At 46.8% G+C, this 17,547-nt stretch overlaps 1 protein-coding gene across 1 annotated transcript in view; it reads left to right on the top strand.

Annotated features, from left to right (window-relative positions):
• MYL3 (myosin light chain 3) overlaps positions 1-9,766 on the top strand; it is a 36,706-nt gene extending 26,940 nt beyond the window's left edge. The window contains exons 3-6 of the mRNA XM_077809536.1: positions 1,751-1,900; positions 5,076-5,249; positions 9,226-9,303; positions 9,738-9,766. Coding sequence (XP_077665662.1) covers positions 1,751-1,900; positions 5,076-5,249; positions 9,226-9,303; positions 9,738-9,766 — 431 coding nt within the window. The remainder of the gene's footprint in view (positions 1-1,750; positions 1,901-5,075; positions 5,250-9,225; positions 9,304-9,737) is intronic.
• The last annotated feature ends 7,781 nt before the right edge of the window (positions 9,767-17,547 follow it).

The following is a 17,547-nucleotide window of genomic DNA, read 5'->3' as shown; positions in this document are numbered from 1 at the left end:
TGAGGTCAATGGCTCGCACAGTTGTACTCAGAGCAGTGAAACCGGGGACGCTCGTCCCTCCTCATTTCTTAAGTTAGCCATTAAACCACTTGCAGGCTTAGTGGATATATTATTATGACTAATTGCTACCTACATTCTCAGCTTGAATAGCTTGTGTTCTTCTCCTCCGTCCAGCCATTAAGGAATCTGGTCCCAAAGAGACCAGAAATACACCGTCCAATACATACCCATTGCCAATGCCAGTTCAATCCATTCCCAGCCCAACCAGGAGAACATGGGACAATGGGCGTATTACACATCATTGACTGCCTGGGCCTTTCTTTCCAATTTGAAATAACAGATTTGGATGGTAACTTGGCACTGACCGCGGGTGTGAGGTTATGTATTTATTGCTGCACTTCAAGGTCTTCACATTTACAGCAAAGCAAGGGTCACACAGGAACAGCGAAACTGGAAGTTTGACAGTTCTAGTGTTGCAAAGTTACTTCCTCATCACAGAGCAGAACATTTCAAATCCACCCGCCAATAATGTCTATCATTCTTGAAAACGTTTCGTGGTGTAAGTTATCGGCTGATTTTCAAGCTGTCCCAACAGCAGCTAGAGTAGCCTAGGGGCTGCTTTTGATTATGACAACTGCTTACAACCCCTAAGAGACCATATGCCAACTGTGCATTGAAGTAGCGGAGAGTGGAGCTCTGTTCTGCTACCCCCTGCATGCCCACTGCCTGCCTCTGACTGTCCCTGACACACAGCATAGGTGACCTGTTGGTACAGGAACCAGCTCCTACCATCTTTACACTACAGCCAAATTCTGGCTCCACTGTGCTACTCAGCTACTCCTTTGTGCCGCTCAGAATCTAGCCCTTAACTTTTAAGGCCTACAAGACTTTCTGATTCCCAGGGCTTTCAAATAGCAACACCAATCCTCCCTGTTCCCTCAGATTGTCAAGAGGGAAGCTTCCTAGTCGGTTGCTAACCACTATTACATTGTTCGTCTTTAGCAGTCAATTATTCTCACTATATAGTTCCCTTAGGTTGAATTCGTTCAATCGTCGTTCAGTCATTATGTTCAATGGGCTTTTATCTGAGCAAAGACTGTACAGTTAGGCCATTACATTAGCCTGTCTTTACTGACAATACCTCTTGAAGGGGTGAAGGGGCTGTATTATAATTAGTCACCTCAAGTGTCAGAGGTAGGGTTCACCCTGGATAAGCACCCCAACGTCTTGGGGGTTGATCCCCACACTGGCAGTGTGTGTCAAGTGAGCATCCACTACAAGAGAACAGCCTGCAAATGCTACCAGCCAGTAGAGATGCCCCTTTAACTCAAATGGAATAGGAAGCTCCTGTATTGTAAAACCCTACGGATGACTCATGCAGGGGATTGTTACGCAAGCAATTAACATGTAGAGCTGCTATTGAAGCCAATGAGAGTTCTGGGCCATGGAGCGCACTCTCACTGGTGTGCATAGCTCTCAAGGTCTGGCTTTCCCATGAGCTTTCCTGTATTTCCCCTGAGTCGGAAATACCACAAGAAGAACCGTTTGACCTATTTAATTCCATTCCCGGCTGGAAGCAGGAAGTGTGGTGGAGGAGGAATGTAAACATGTCAGAGAACAACAATGTTAATGAACTCTTCCAAATTGCAAACCAAAAGGTTCAGGGTCAGGTTGAGTGAGAGTTTGGGGGGAAGGTTCAGACAGGCTATTACTTTATCTCTCTCTGTGTTTTTCTCTTTGTGTCTCCCAGAATTTAAGGAAGCCTTCTCGCTCTTCGACAGAACTCCTAGCTCAGAGATGAAGATCACATATGCGCAGTGTGGAGATGTTCTGAGGGCTTTGGGGCAGAATCCAACCCAAGTGGAGGTCCACAAAGTCCTTGGCAGACCCAAACCAGAAGGTCAGTGACCCTCTTTCTGTTTGTTTTCGGTGAGAGATCTCCAGGAGTAAATTGTCAGGCCAATCGGATCGTGTCTCCCTCGGTTGGTGGAAAGATTGATTGAGGTTAACATAACAACCTGGAGCAGCCTCCTCTGGGGTTCCAAGTCAATCAGGGGCAATGAGAAGAGATGGTCGTTGTGGTCAAGGCACTTGAGTGGAATCTGGGGTCTCTGATCTCAATTCCTAGCTCTACTATGCATTCCCTGGGCAAGACACTTAGGGCTGAATGCTCAAAAGGAATTTGGCGTTGTGATGATGAGTGTCACAACAACTAACTTCTAGGTGCCTGGAAAAATCACGGTGATTCTCAAAGCCTGAGTTAGGCACCTAAGCTCTTACACATGAATGGGGAGACATAGGTACCTTACATTTTTCAGAGTAGCAGCCATGTTAGTCTGTATCCGCAAAAAGAACAGGAGTACTTGTGGCACCTTAGAGACTGACAAATTTATTTGAGCATAAGCTTTCGTGGGCTACAGCCCACTTCATCAGATGCATAGATTGGAACATATAGTAAGAAGATACATATATATACATACATACAGAGAACATGAAAAGGTGGAAGTTGCCATATCAACTCTAAGAGGCTAATTAATTAACCTTACATTGTGATTCACCAAAGCCACCACACAAGGCAGGCAGCCGCCTAAGCTAGCCATTGGGAGATGCTGACCAGAGGGGTGTGTCCCCACTCACAGAGATAGGCACTTGAGTTCCAGCTGCAGGGAGGCACCTAGTTCTGCTTGTGATTCTGAAGCCGGAAACCCTCCTTGGAGTTAGGTGCCTCATGCCATTTTAGCAAGAAGCCAGGGGGAGAAGAGACCTTTTCGCCCGGTGGTGAGGGTGTTCACCTCTCCTTCTGCCTGAAGTGGAGAAACTATTGCACTGCGGATATATAATTAAGGACCCATTGGAACAGGAGAACTGGATCCTGGGTCCCCCCCATCCTGGGTGTGCTCTAACCAGCAGGCTATGGAGTCATGCTCATGTGGGTGTGCTCTCCCTCTCTCTGAAACAGGAGAGACTGAGGGAGGGAGGGAGAGTCTGCAACAGGAGAGACTGAGGGAGCCCCACATGAGAAAAGCCCATTGCCCAAAGGTTAGAGCACTCAACTGAGAGGTAGCAGATCCCTGTTCAGATCCCTTCTCTCAGGTGCGTATCCTAACCATGGGCTGTAAGTTGTGAGGGAAGGCCTATTCCACATCTTCTCCTCTTTCCCACCCCCAGCTGTTTTGGGTAAGCTCCCCTATGGGGACTCGCAGGCAGCCTCTAGGCATGCCTGCTGGATCGGGCCCCTCCGGTGAGGGAGGCATCCACATGCCCATCTTCCCTTGGTTTGTGGATGGCTTTGGGGCTCATGCCCCTGGGCACCCACAAGGAGGCAGCCGTGTGCACATCCAAAGGTAGAAACATAGGTGACGAGGGAACTCATACTGCAGAGACATAGGCGCCAAGCATGTTTAGGTGCCTTCAGGGTTCAGCATTGCAGTGGTCCCAAAACGGAGACTGAGGTACTTAAAACAGGGACTTGGGCACATATCTCCTTTTGTGCATTCAGCCCTCAATACTTAATCTCTCTCTGCCTCGATTCCCCATCTCTGTAATGGGGATAATGATACTTCCCTGCCTCACAGGATTGCCTTGAGGATAAAATTCATTTTTGTTGAGCAGGTGCTCAGATATTCTGAGGGTCAAATGAACAGATAGGTAGACTGGATTGTAGGGCGTTCTCTGCTCTTTAAAAAAAAGTGTCACGTGATCTTTAATGTTGGGTTTTCAGGTCTCCTCTGAAAGCTCCCCACACTCAATATATCTGCTCATAGGAATGCAGGGCTTAGTCTCCCTGACCCACACCTACAAACTAGCCCTGCAGACCTGCCCACACTGTCTGCCATCTCCATTTAAGCTAATTGGAATGGAGGCCGCTCAGCACCTTGGAGAATCAGGCTCTTGTTGAATAATTGTGATCAATCAAGATACAGCAAGTTTGGCTGATGACACAAGGGTGGACTTTGGGGCTATCCAAGAAAGAACTGTACCTTACGAGGACCTCGTTCCTTAGCTTAGTATGGGAGGCACAGGATCATAGAAATTAGAGATGGAAAAGGCCCATCTGATAACCAGCCCCTTTCCTGCCTGCTCCCCAGTTTTAAACATGCCTATGCTACAGGGCTGCCACCACTGCCCTGATGCCCTGGGGAGACTACAGCAAAGCAAAAGTGATTCCACTGCCAGGACTGTTTTCCAGATATTAATTTTCATTTGCTCAATTTCATGTACTTAGTCTTAATTAATAAGCATTGATTAACCCTGAACAATTGTTTTCCCTCCATGACATTTACATATTTCAAATACTTGCAGATGCTGTCTGTCCATCCCCATACATACCCATGTATCCATTCCCAACCATGACAATGTATCCATCCATACCCATACATATTCATCTATGCACCCATCCATCCCAACTAACTATCTATCCATCCCGATTCTTCTCCATCTATCTAGCCATCCCTCCCATGTATCCATCCAATCATCCCCCTCCATCTCCCCATCCATCCCCATCATATCCATCCATCCCCATTCATACCCATCTATCTATCTAGCCTAATTCATACCCTTCCATCCATCCATCCGTCCATCCCTATTGATACCCTTCCATCCACCCATCCATCCATCCCTATTGATACCCTTCCATCCATCCATCCATCCACCCTCACACATATCTATCTATCTATCTATCTATCTATCCCCATACACCCCATCTAATCTATCTATCTATCTATCTATCTATCTGAGAGACAAGCTGGGTGAGGTAATATCTTTTATTGGACCAACTTATGTTGAGGTAAAAAGACATTAACTCACCCACCTTATATAATATCCTGGGACCAACACGGCTACAACACCACTGCAAATATCCATCTACCTAGCATTCTCCATACACCTCTCTCTCTCTCTCTCCCTCCCCTCTGTTCTTATCATGGTCCCATATTCCTGCCCTTCTGTTTAGCTGACAGTTTGCCAAGCTCCCTCACACACATCCTGCAAGGTGTTGTTCACCTTCTGAATGGCCCTGAGCCCCACTGTCTCCACAGAATCCCTTGCACCTTTCTGTTGAACCTGTGATCTTACAGAAATGAACAGCAAAATGATTGACTTCGAGACCTTCCTGCCCATGCTCCAGCACATCTCCCAGACCAAAGACACAGGCACCTATGAGGACTTTGTGGAAGGCCTGCGAGTGTTTGACAAGGAGGGGAATGGAACGGTCATGGGTGCTGAACTCCGCCATGTTTTGGCGACTCTGGGTAAGGTGAAGCTTTCTTTATATCATTTCAACTCTGAGGTCTTTTCAGAACAGCTGGTAACGTACTGACTGGTGTGAATGTGCACCACTGCTCTCTGCTGGACAGAAAGACAGGTGCACTTAAGCATCTGGGATGATTATGTCACCCTCTAGCGGCAGGGATCCGAAGAAATCCTAAAATGATTCCAGCTCAGGATCATTATCTTTCAGCTCAAATGTTCACAGATTTTCTCTTTCTGAATTCTGAGTTCTCTCTTTCTAGTTCTATCATTCTATTCCCCCTGACAACTGTTAATTTATATGGTCAATTGTCCAGCTCTGGAAGACACTTTCTTTGTAAACTGTGAAAAATTCATCTGTGTCTTTGTTGTTTTTCTTTAGTTGCATAGACTTATGATGAAGGCATTCCATTTTAGGCCCATCTCTGCTACTGACACTTGAGAAGATTAAAATAGAATTTTAAATGTCAAATTCCCTTTTTACCATGTATGGTGTTTGTTTACTTTGGGGTCCAAATTAGGTGACCAGAGTCCCGATTTTAATAGGGACAGTCCCAGTATTCAGGGATTTGTCTAATATAGGCACCTATTACCGCCCCCCACCCCCACCACCACACACACACCATTCTGATTTTTCACACGTGATATCTGGTCACCCTAGACCAAATTCAGTGCCGAGGCACGTGGGCCCATGTCAGTGAGGTCAGGGGAGCTGCGTCCATTCAAAGCATCTTGGACAAAGAAACTAGTTTGCTCAGTTTGGTCAATTTCACTTCTTTAGCTTGACATTTCCCCTTTCTGGTTCTCCTGACCCAGCACAACACTGTAATGTCTGGCTTTCAAGCCCTGGTGGGGAATATTTCAGTCCAAAGGAAAATCATTGAGTTAGCAAAAAAGTCAGTGCATTTTTATTCAGATTAAGATTTAGAATTAATGGCCTAGAGCCTCAACTGGTGTAAATCTGGGTTCAGTGGAATGACATAGATTTCCACCAGCTGGCCCAATGTGCCCAAAATCAATGATGTAAAATTGGATTAACACAGAGGTGAACCCTGACCAGTATATTTATATATTAAATGCCATCTATATATTTGGCTAAAGCTACCTGACAATTTCACTTTCCAGCTGAAAAACTGATTGACCCCACCTTTTTAAAATCGGCACACATATCTTGTTACTGATTAGCCGATCTGAAGTGGCTTTTTACATGTATTTGGCTCTATGTTTCAGGGGGGGAAAGCTTTTCAATTCGCCATTAAGCAGTTAATAGAAAACCTGTTGAGTGTGACTTCACATCCGCGGACCCTTTACTTGCAACATACTTTCCTGGCAGTCACATACGGTGCTGAATAAGACCCTTAAGCAAACTCCATGAAAGTCACTGGAAACATTTGCATTGACTTCAAAGGACTTTTGAGCAGGGCCAAATCTTCACCCAGTGAAAACTGGTGCAGCTCCCTTGGCTTCGATGGAGCTCCAGCAGTTTATCCCAGCTGAAGATTTGGGCCGTTCTACACACCAATGGGCAGGCATGTAGCCGCTCTGTCAGCATCCAACTTTGAAGTTTCATTGCAAAAGGTATGTGAAGCAAGGTAAAATTGCTAGACAGCTCATTGTGGGCCTGCTCCGGGTGATTATTACATACTGCTACTATGGTGTTGCTTTAAAGGTCCCAGTAAAGACCAAGGCCCCATTCACATAAAAAGAGCCAGTCCCTGCCCCAAAGAGCTTACACTCTAAAGAGACTAGACAGACACAGGCTGGGAGAAGAAATGGGCCCAGAGAGAGGAAGAAGCTCCCTTCCTCATGTGATTAGTCCATGAGTCTGACTCTGCTCTCATTTACACCAGTGTTGAAATCCAGATTGGTCCAGTGCAGTTGTGATGGGGCCGTCACGAAGAATTCAGATTTTAAAGCAGACACCGCGCCAGTCTTCAGTTTCAAATGGGACGTGCTAAGGTGCCAGGAAGCAGAGGGGGAGACAAGCGGATGAGCCAGGAATGGGCTCGGGGCAGACACCATGGCAGGCTGTGGGCAGAGAGGTGCGACCGGGAGCTAGGGAATGTGCTAAATATTCAGCTCAAGTTGTGGTCACTTGGGCAGGAAAGTTCAATCCTAACCAAGGGGCAGGAGAGATTGTGCAGACTCTGCAACATTGGGGGAAGGTGACGGGAGATGGGGCCCAGCCGGGACCACCCACAGAACAAGTACAGTACAGGGGAGAACTCCCATCCACCTGATGCAGGCAATAGGACCCATGCTCCAGCCTCTGCTGTGTGGACAGGGGCATGCAGAGTAGCCGCCCGTGCAGAAACTGTAGCAGGGACTGGCCAGGCACTGATGATGTCATCTGGATGCTTCCTACAGGTTGGACTCTGGACAGCCTCTGCCCTGTGCTGACTGACTGTTGTCCCCAACCCACAATATCTTCACTTCAGCCTCACTCCAACTGCCCTCTGTTCTCCCCTCCTCTCTTTTCTCTTTCTTCTGCCCTGCCCTGCCCTCCTTCTTGAAGTTCTCTCCCTCCCCTTGCCTTTCCATTCTCTGATCCCCTCCTAATAGAGCAGAATTCAAAAGAAAAACTTTGACACTAACATGACAGTTGCCAACCATCACAAATTGTGTGTTATACTCCTTGTCCCCTACCCTGAAACTGTCTTGCCTATATAGACTGTAAGATGCTTGGGGCCAGGACTGTCTCTTACTCTTTCTACAGCACCTAGCACAATGCGGCCGCATTCTTAGGCAGTCCCTAGGCACTACCATAAATATATTAATCACGGTGTTGCTAACCTGAAGTACTCAAAAATCATGCCATCAGTTTAAATACATGATACTTTTTAAAAATAAACTCGGTTCTTTTTATTTGTCTTCTGATCTCAGAGCAATTAGGTTAACCTGGGTCATGTTCTCAGGGTTTTCCCTACAACTAGAAACTCACTTTTTTAGAAAAAACGAGAGCTGAGATTCTCACTTAATCACAGGACTCCCGGAGTTGGGGCTTTAAGAAAACTATACTCACAATTAAATTGCCAGAGTTGGCAACATTGTAAATCATAATCATAGTTAGTACTATCTAAAATAAATTCCTTCTATAAATTAGTCTCTGTTAACTCTCCAGATGGCTCCATGCTTCGCTCCCAAGAGCACCAATTCAATCAATAGTTGTTGTGTCACTGCTTTCAGTGGCAGCGGGAGCAGACCCTGAAAGAGCACTGGTCCTGTGTTACATCTTGGATCCCTCCTGGATCTAAAACTCAAAGCTAAACTGAAGTGACTTTACTATGAGTTTTTCTTGAGTGAAAACTGAGGGGAAAAAGGTCCCATCGATGCCAAAGTCCCATTGATTTTAATTGATGTCATTAACTTCAATGGAAGTGAGGTGCCTAAACATATTTAAAAATCTGGACCTCAGGGCTTTAAGATTTTGCCCCTAAAGTATGGTTATACTTAGAAAAGTGATAATGTGAAAAAGATATGGTGGGGATTTCCATATTTGTTCAGAGTCACTGGCTTTTAGGTCAAATTTCCTCTGTTTGCAAGCCCTAAAGTGGATTTTTAACACTCAGTATTGCAAGTTCACCTTGGGATCTCTCTCTCTCTCTCTCTTTTCTTATGTGGCATCCATCATCATAGCACCTGAGCACTTACTGAGTATTAAAAACACACATTACCAATACCTTATTTCATCCAGGTTCTTTTTGCTACTTAGATCTTCAGTGTGAAATGAAGCAGGTATGTGAAGTAGCATAGAATCTGTGTCTCTCCCACACCTGTATGAGAATTGCAAAGTTTGATTTCTCTACACCAAGTCAGCAGCTATGACTTGAAGACAGACAAACAGACAGATAGCAGCTAAGATGAGTAAGAAGGTGCTGTTATCGTGTAGGTAGTTTTTGGACGGTGACCACTACCCAACCCAAGTGATGGTTCGGACACTCCGAATCACTGAGCAGGAATTTGTTTTTTTCTATCCAGGTGAGAGGTTGAGTGAAGAGGAGGTTGATAAGCTAATGGCTGGCCAGGAAGATGCCAATGGTTGTATCAACTATGAAGGTATGAGGTGGTTAGGGTTGGATTCATCTCACAAGGCTTGGTGTCAGTAAGCCTGTGAAAGTTTGGCGCAATGATGGGCCTCAACCCCAAAGCTAAGATTTGAATCTGACCTTCCCCAAAGTTTGGGTGCCATGATGCAGTTCAAGTCCATTGTCCTCAATGAGATTCCTTGCACCTTCCACAGAAGCAGCTGAGGCTGGCCACTCAGATGTGGGCTAGAGAGACCATTAGAACATACTGTAGATATTATCTTAAAGATCTGTAGAGCACTTGCCACCATGGCACCTGGGGGCTTATTTACAAAGCTAAATTGTATTAATTATGCAGAACGATGAGTGGGGAATGGAATTAAATAACAACAGTGCTGAACAGATGCAGAATGCTCCTGAAGTGAAGGAAATAGATGCTAAATTATCTCTTTCTATTCATTCCAGCTTTTGTGAAGCACATCATGTCCAACTGAACACTAGGTGAGCCTCTTCCTTCTTCATCCCCCAATCCCACCATTATTTCAGTTTCCCCTGTTGGCTTTGCAGCCTCCGCCTCATCTTGGGGGTATAGGGTGGGGTCCCATGTAGCTGGAACTCAGCCGTTTTCTCCAAAGCCACTGTCAAAGATGCTCTGGACACAGGAGAATCGCCTGGCCAGCTACCCCTCCACTGTGAAGTGGTATCTCTTGTTCAGTTTATATAATAGGGATATTTATCCCCTTCAGATCATTTTCAGGAGACCACAAGAAAAATGCTATTGTGAATGAGCATTATGAAATCTGAAGCTATGTTTTCTTTTCAGTTTTGTCCAGAGTTATATTTCCAATTTGCTCTTCCATCTCTGTTCTGGAAAACAGCACTTTTGGGTGTGAGGGCATTTCAGAGATGAAATCTTTCAGGGCTAGATTTTCAGCTCTTAAATCGAGAGTTTATTACACAAGAGGCTGGAAATAATTTATCTCCATTACACTGATAATGAGAGGCCCAATTCATAACTATTTGTCTGATCACCCACCCCACCAATTTTAGGGGGTGTAAAATGAAACTCACCCTTAGTTTTGGCTTATCTCTTGCTAGATGCCATAATACAGGCCTTTGAGAAGAGGGTGAAGGGTGGCTAGGGGGAGCATGGAATCTATCTATGTCTCTGAGTTCGGCTTGGAAAACCTATCATGGCGTGAAATGCAAATGATCAGTTACAGGGGATGAAAATTTTCAGTGGACTGTAGGAGGAACTCAGCTGAGAACTTCCATTCAAGGGAGTTACACATAATTTTCCACACTGCACTGGAACTAAAGTACAATGACCCTGTGACCTACCGTCTCAAAACTATCTAGTGATTTAGGGTGCTTACATTTTTGATACTCCAATGTAAGGCACCCTAAAAGGGCCTCACTTTCAGAAGATGAGCTCTCAGCACTTTCTGAAAATCAGGCCCCTTAAGAGGTGTCCCAAGCTGAACACCTGAAAACTGAGGACCCTAAAATCACTCATCACTTTTGAAAATATAGTTGTGTAATTTAAAGGCTTTGCTGTCATAGTCTTTCCCTGTAGGGAAGTCGAGAAGAAACCGATTAGGGAGGAAGTCACGGGTGAATGAAAAATGATGTCTAAATAGAAAGAAGCAACTCAATCTTATGTCTCTAAACCCAGATCCTCAGGAGAATTACTGGCCATTCACAACACAGATGCTCCACCTTTATGGGCAGCTATCCCAGTTTTCCAGATGAAGACCTCAGTTGTTCCAGGCAGTACCTTTGGCCTCCCATTCAGTAATGTGTTCTCCAAACCACAATAGAGTTTAAGTACCCCAAACGCAAGTCTCGCCATGCCAAACTGGCTGAACTTCATTTCCAGTATTTACTGCCCATCATTTTTTTATCCTTTCCTGGAAAACATTTCTGAGTGTCTTATCCCAGTATTGATATCTTTACAGCCCATGGGAAAAGTCTGACCTAGGAACCAACCACCCCACTTATTTCGCAAAGGATCTGATAGGCCGGGAAAGAGATTGGCTTCATTTGGACCAGTTCCTTTCTCTTCAGCTTTGGTTTATTTTTCTACCCGTGCACCGACTTGGCCCAACTTTGCTTAGCTTGTGAGATCTGGCACTGTCACAACCCACGGACAGGACAGCAGAATAGTGGCTTTTTGGATTTGTGCTCGCTGAGGCCCTAGAGCTTGAGTTCATTTCAGTAGGAGTCAAGTCCAGGTCTCCAATACTTTTGTTCCAAAATATAATTTGCCACTAAAATGTGAGTTGGCTTTAAACGGCTGCTGTTTTCTTGTCACTGTCCAGTTCTCTTTCTTTTGGGCCTTCCTCTCTCATCCCTACGTACACACTGTTTTAGCAAATGCCTGGCACATTTAAAATCCTGCTGGCCCACATCCAGAATGGACTGTGCCCACAGCTAACATAATGCATCATGATTATTATTTAGAGATAGTCCCAAATCGAATGCACGTCACCCCACCGCAGCTTTGGGAAAATTCAGATCTGGAGCCCAAATGTATAACAGACCCCTAATGGTATAACAAGCCAACTCCAAACCCTGGACATGAATCCATTCGAGTTTTGTGGAGGTTTGGATCTGAATTTGAATTAGGAGCGTGGCTCTGTTTAATAGGTCAAACCAAAGCATCAGGCCTGAACATCCCAAGCACTGAGGGAAGCATGGATCTGGAGCCACATATAGCAGCTTAAGCTCATCTGTGTTCTTCTTGTTTATGATCATGGGTTATCACCACTAGTTTGCCTGTTTGCATCTTTATTCTCAACCACAGACTGGTCCCTCCACTTACTCTCCAACCGGCTGCTGCAAACTCTTGATAATAAAGTATAATTTGTTACATCCTCTGCTAGTGAATCCTCAGTTTATTTTGTTAGATCTCTGGGCCAAGTGCTTTTCTGGATCTCAGCCAGCTCTTCTTGCTTCACATTCAGCCTGGCCGTAGGGAAGCATTCCCAGATTTGCTGCTCTTTTCACTTCTTACGCTAATAACTCAGAAAAGGTACAAGGCACAGGCGATGCTGTTCCCTCTCTGTGGGATGGAAACTGTGGTCAGATAAGAGTAATGAGTGCAATATAAGAAACAAGATAGGGAGACAGTATGGTCTAGAGGATAGGACACTGGGCTATAACTCACTGTTCCTGGCTTTGCCACTGGGTTGCCATATGTCCTTGGGAAAATCACTTTGCCTCTTTGTTCTTCTATTCCCTTTTCTGTGTTTTTATTTAAGACCCTTAGCTCATCAGGGCAGGGACTGTCTTTCACTTTGTACAGTGCCTAGCACAGTGGGACCCCAATCTCTGGCAATTACTGCAATATAAATAATAACATTGGAGTGAGAATCAGTTTGATGTTTCATTATTGATAATCCGAGTGCAGATCCAAGAGAAACTGGAGCTGCTTGGGGCTTTGCTTTTTGCTGTTTTTTTCCCTCCTCGTGCTTAAAAATAACTTTGTTTTTAGGACAAGACAGATTCCGATGAACCCCCAATGCTGGCCTTGGATTTTGACGTAACGGAATGTCTCTTCATTTGCCAGCCCAGATTCCTGTTACAAAGCTACAAAATGTCCCAGCCCTGAAGTTATTTGGATAATTTTTTTTTTCATGGAGGATGGGTGGCCTTTACAGAGATGTGGCAATCAGAAGGAACTGGGGTCTGGATTTTGAGTACCTGGGCACTCTCATTGCTCTCTGATACCTAAGATAAAACAGCGACTTGAATCATATAGGCTGGGGGGAAGGATATTTCACTTATTTCATACCAAAAAAGAACTGGAAGATCTGAAATGTAGCAGAGATTTTTTTCCCCCTAACACAACTGGATCCATCTCTTTGCATTTGTTGCGTCCGGAGGAATTTGAGGCTTCAAAGTTAGCTCAGAAGTAAGCTGGAATAGGTGGAATTAACACTGATTAGTGTAAAGATCTCTCTGGTGGGCAGGAAATATTGTCTGGGGGTGTACTGGACCTTGAGGGAAAGTGGGGGAGGGATATGCGTAATACCCACCAATGCGCCAACAAATGCAACCTAATGCACCAGCTTCTGGGATATAGAAGGTGCAAGTTAGTTTCAACCTGAAAAAAAACCCTTTTCTGGCATGAAGTGTGGGCATTTTAACTTGTTTTTGTGTCAGTTAAAAGGTGTCACAAAAAAAGTCCACCTTGTCCATAAAGGTCTCTTCCAGGTCAACAGCCTGAATGATGGAGTAAGTGAAATGTCTGTCCCGGTTCAGATTGGAGAATGTTCTAATATACATGCCTATTGTTACTGTAGCTTTTCTCATTAAAGCATTCTTTTCTCATTTGGGAGGGGGGGTCTTTGTTCCTTGTTTGCTGCATTTTGTGTGTGTGTGTGTGTGTATTAGAGAGGGGCCATAGCTAAAGCCACAAGTCTGAACTGCAGATGGGGTCTCAATTTCTCATTGCTGTGATGGGCATAACAAAATCATGGTTCCCACCCTTCTGTAATGTGGTGGTTTGAGATGCATTCCAAATCTTATGGCAGGGCATTTGGATTCTGTGTTCGTACATTTGAGAGCTTAATTCCTTCTACTGCAGGAATCCCTGGGTGAATTTCTATGGCCTGTGTTATGCAGGAATGCAGAGTCCATGATCACGGTGGTTTCTTCTGGCCTTAAAACCTATGGCTCTATTGAGCCGGTTTGTACAGTTTCAAGATGCAAACTTGGATCTGAATCTAGAGCTGAGATTCTGGGTAGGTCCAACTGAATAGATAAAACTCAGCCATTTTCTCCAAGGGGAGACAAAACATCACTTAGATGCCTTCTAGACAAGTCCCCAAAATGATTTAGGTCACAATGAAATTTGCTACGCACTTCTATATATAAAATATTTTGCAAACACTTGCAACTGATAGAACCTTGGCGGCACTGACTTGAAGCTGCGTACATAGCAACCCCTATCTACCCAGTTACCTTCTTAAATGCCAATCTGCTTACAGGTTGTGATGGACAGGCCTGGGTTCTTCTGGATCCTGCCACCCACTCATCAATATGTAACTTCTTTATTCTCTTTCCATAGGAAGTTATTTGGCAGTGCCTCTCTCCCCTCCTTGCTCCTTCCTGGCACCTACAATATATTGAACACAGTCATTATATTAAACAGGAGAGAAATATAACCTAACAGGGTAGAACATTATTCTCAGGGTCACCGGTGCCCACGCTCATACTACCTGTGATGTTTCCCAGTCATGTGACCTGATATAACCAATGAAAATGAGTATCCCATTGGTACACAAACTTTGTAGGGGCCCTCGATGACTTGTGACCATGATATCTTCTGTGCAGCAGTTAGCAATGTGGCTGACTGGACTCGGTACAGCCCAAAAGACTCACAAGTGGGATAAGGTGGTAAGTCCCTCTGCAGGTTTAATGGGCAGCAGATAACAAAATCCCCAAACCCTGACCCCTTGGCTTGAGGACACAGTTCAGGGAGTAGAGGGTCCCCCAAACAATTTCCCTGACTAGCTAACTAAAAGATAGTGACTCATAATTATGTGAATGAGCCTCAGGTTCAGAGAGGACTCTGGACTCCTCAGTCACTGCAGAGGGGCTGCTGACTGCTGCTGGCAGGCGTCCTTTTCATGCAGGAATCAGGAGGCTTCTGGCCCCAGGACTTCCCCTCACCACAGGGCGCTGAGCTCAAGGTGCAGATTACAAAACTATACTGAAATCCAAACTTTGATCTCCTACCCCAGTGTGAAGACACACTCAACTGACTCCAGGAGTTGGGACTTTAAGAAAACCCCAAACATCAGGAGTCTCACAATAAAACCATGAGGGTGGGTAACACTGCAGGAAAGGACCGAGGGTCATTGGCAGAACTGGGTGAGAGCCCAGGACTAGACGACCAAAGAGCATCGCTCGTTAGGAGTCATGAGCACCAGCAGAGCTGGGCCCTTAAAGAGGGATTGGGTCCAGCCCACTGTGGCTCATGAATAAACTTTTAAGGGGCCTGCTAGGGCAGTGTTTTTCAAAGTACGGGTCACGAGCCAGTACTGGGTCTTGGAATGTCAGACACTGGGTCGTCTTGCTGATTCAAATCATAACGATCGTTGCCGCGCAGCAGGGACCTGGAGAGGAGGTTGGTAGGGGGTGGGTGGGAACTGGGAAGGGGAACAAGTTGGGGCTTGCAGGGCTGCTGTGGGCCTCTCCCCTGGCCCCGGAGCATGTTGCTGCCAGTGGGGAGAGAGGGACCCTTCCCCTAGAGCTCCGTGCATAGGGAGAGAGAGGCCCTTCCCCAGGACTAGCTGCTGCCAGCTGGGAGAGGGCTTGCGGGAGTCCTCTGGCCCCAGCCCTAGGGCAGCCTGCCTGCACCCCAAACTCCTCATCCCTGGCCCCACCCCAGAGTCCGCCCCCCCCAGCCAGAGCCCTCACCCCCTGCATCCCAACCCTCTGCCTCAGCCCTGAGCCACCTCCTGCACCCTGCACCCCTCATCCCCAGCTCCACCCTAGAGCCCTCAGCCCCAGACAGAGCCCTCAGCACCCTCTGTCCTACCCTGGGCCACCTACCAGACTCCTTACCATTGGCTTACTAATGCTAGTGTTTAGTGTTAGTTATGTAAGTGGGTTAAGCTGGAATGTATTGCAATATTATGATTTTATGAAAACTCTGGTCAAAAGATATAATTATGTTGGGTCACGGGCATCAACAATTTCCTTCAACTGGGTCACGAGGAAAAAAGTTTGAAAACCACTGTGCTAGGGAACAGCTGGCATCTCTACAGAGCCAGAAAGGGCCAGGAAACAGAGAGAGAGAAGAAGCTGTGGCCACAGCTACTCTGCTCTGGAGGCCCCTGCAGGAGACCCTTGGCTGGTGGAAGGGTTTGGGAGGGTCACTTGGTTGCTGTGAGCCTGTGGCAGACTCCAGGTGGAAAAGTCTAGGGGTCCTGCAGCGATAAAGTGCAGGGTCAGACTCTGGGGAGACAGGCCTGGGAGCGGCTGCTCAGAAGAGGGTCTTCTGTATCTATTTTGAATTTTAACCAGACCCCAAGATGGGTTGTTGGTATTGGGCACTTAGGGTGGGACCCACAAAGGTCCGTAGGCTAATACACCCTAGACTTAGGTGCCTAAATCACAGGTTTAGGTGCCCGAGGACCAGTTTTAGGCGGCACAAAACTCCTGCCGAATGCTGTAGGCACCTAACCTCACTTGGCACCTAAGTGTGTGCAGCGAAATTTCCAAGGCGCCGATGTGTCTGCCTCTGGGCTTGTGCTCTGCTGCCTCTCTCGAGGCGCCCCTCTCCCAGCTGGGCCCCAGGGCGATTCACAACCCCGGAAAGATGGGCGCTTGGCCATCTACGCTGCATGCGGGGCCCGACCCACTGGATGAAGCCCCTCAGGCGGGTTCAACGCAAAACAGCTGGGCCGGGGGAAGGGGAAGAGCTCCCTTGTAACCTTTAGCCCACTGGTTGGTACTCATCTGGGGTGGGAGACCCTCACCTGGGGGTGGGAGACCCTCTCCCATTCAAGTCCCCTCTTCACCTCAGGGGAGGATTGAACTGGGATCTACCACCTCAGAGGTAAGTGCTCTAAACCCTGGGATAGTCTCCCATGGAGTCTGCCCCAGTCTCTCCTACTGCAGCTGGTCCATTTTAATTAAGTAACTGAATAATTAAATATTAATTGGGCCAGAGAAGGAGTCAGAATGACTCTGGAGCCTGGTGGTTAGGGACTCACGCGAGAAGTAGCACGGCCCTGTTCAAATCCCGGCGGGACTTGAGCTGGGGGACGTGGCAAACGCCCTACCCAAGTACTCTGACCATTGGCTACAGGTTATAAGGGAAGTGGTCCTCCAACCCCCTGCTGCTTTGTGTGAACTCTCCTGAAGGACCGGCAGGGTGAGCGCCCATCTTCCCGCTGGTTTGTGGATCGTAAGCAGACCTCGGCACCTCCCAGCAGGCCGGACTTAGGTGCCGAACTCTGAGAGCGGGGTGGCGCCCCCCTCTGGTGGGCTTTTCCCATTGACTAGCTTGGGCACCTCCCCACCTCGCATCCCTGTCATTTTCTAGGCGCCTGTAGCCGGGTGGCTACCCTGCTCCTAAAATAGAAGGGGTTAAAAGCAGCCCTGGAGAGGGCTGTGGCTGGCTGATTGGGGAAGCAGCCGCAGCTGGGCCATGCCCCAATCAGGTCCCAGCTGGCCTGTATGAAAAGGCTGTGAGCCAGCGGGCCAGGGGTCTCTCGCCAGGCCGGGAGAGAGCAGGGCCTGCCCGCCCGCCCGGGTA

Source organism: Eretmochelys imbricata, chromosome 2 (assembly GCF_965152235.1).
Source record: "Eretmochelys imbricata isolate rEreImb1 chromosome 2, rEreImb1.hap1, whole genome shotgun sequence".
Lineage (NCBI taxonomy): Eukaryota > Metazoa > Chordata > Testudines > Cheloniidae > Eretmochelys > Eretmochelys imbricata.
This window is presented reverse-complemented; position numbering and strand designations above follow the sequence as displayed.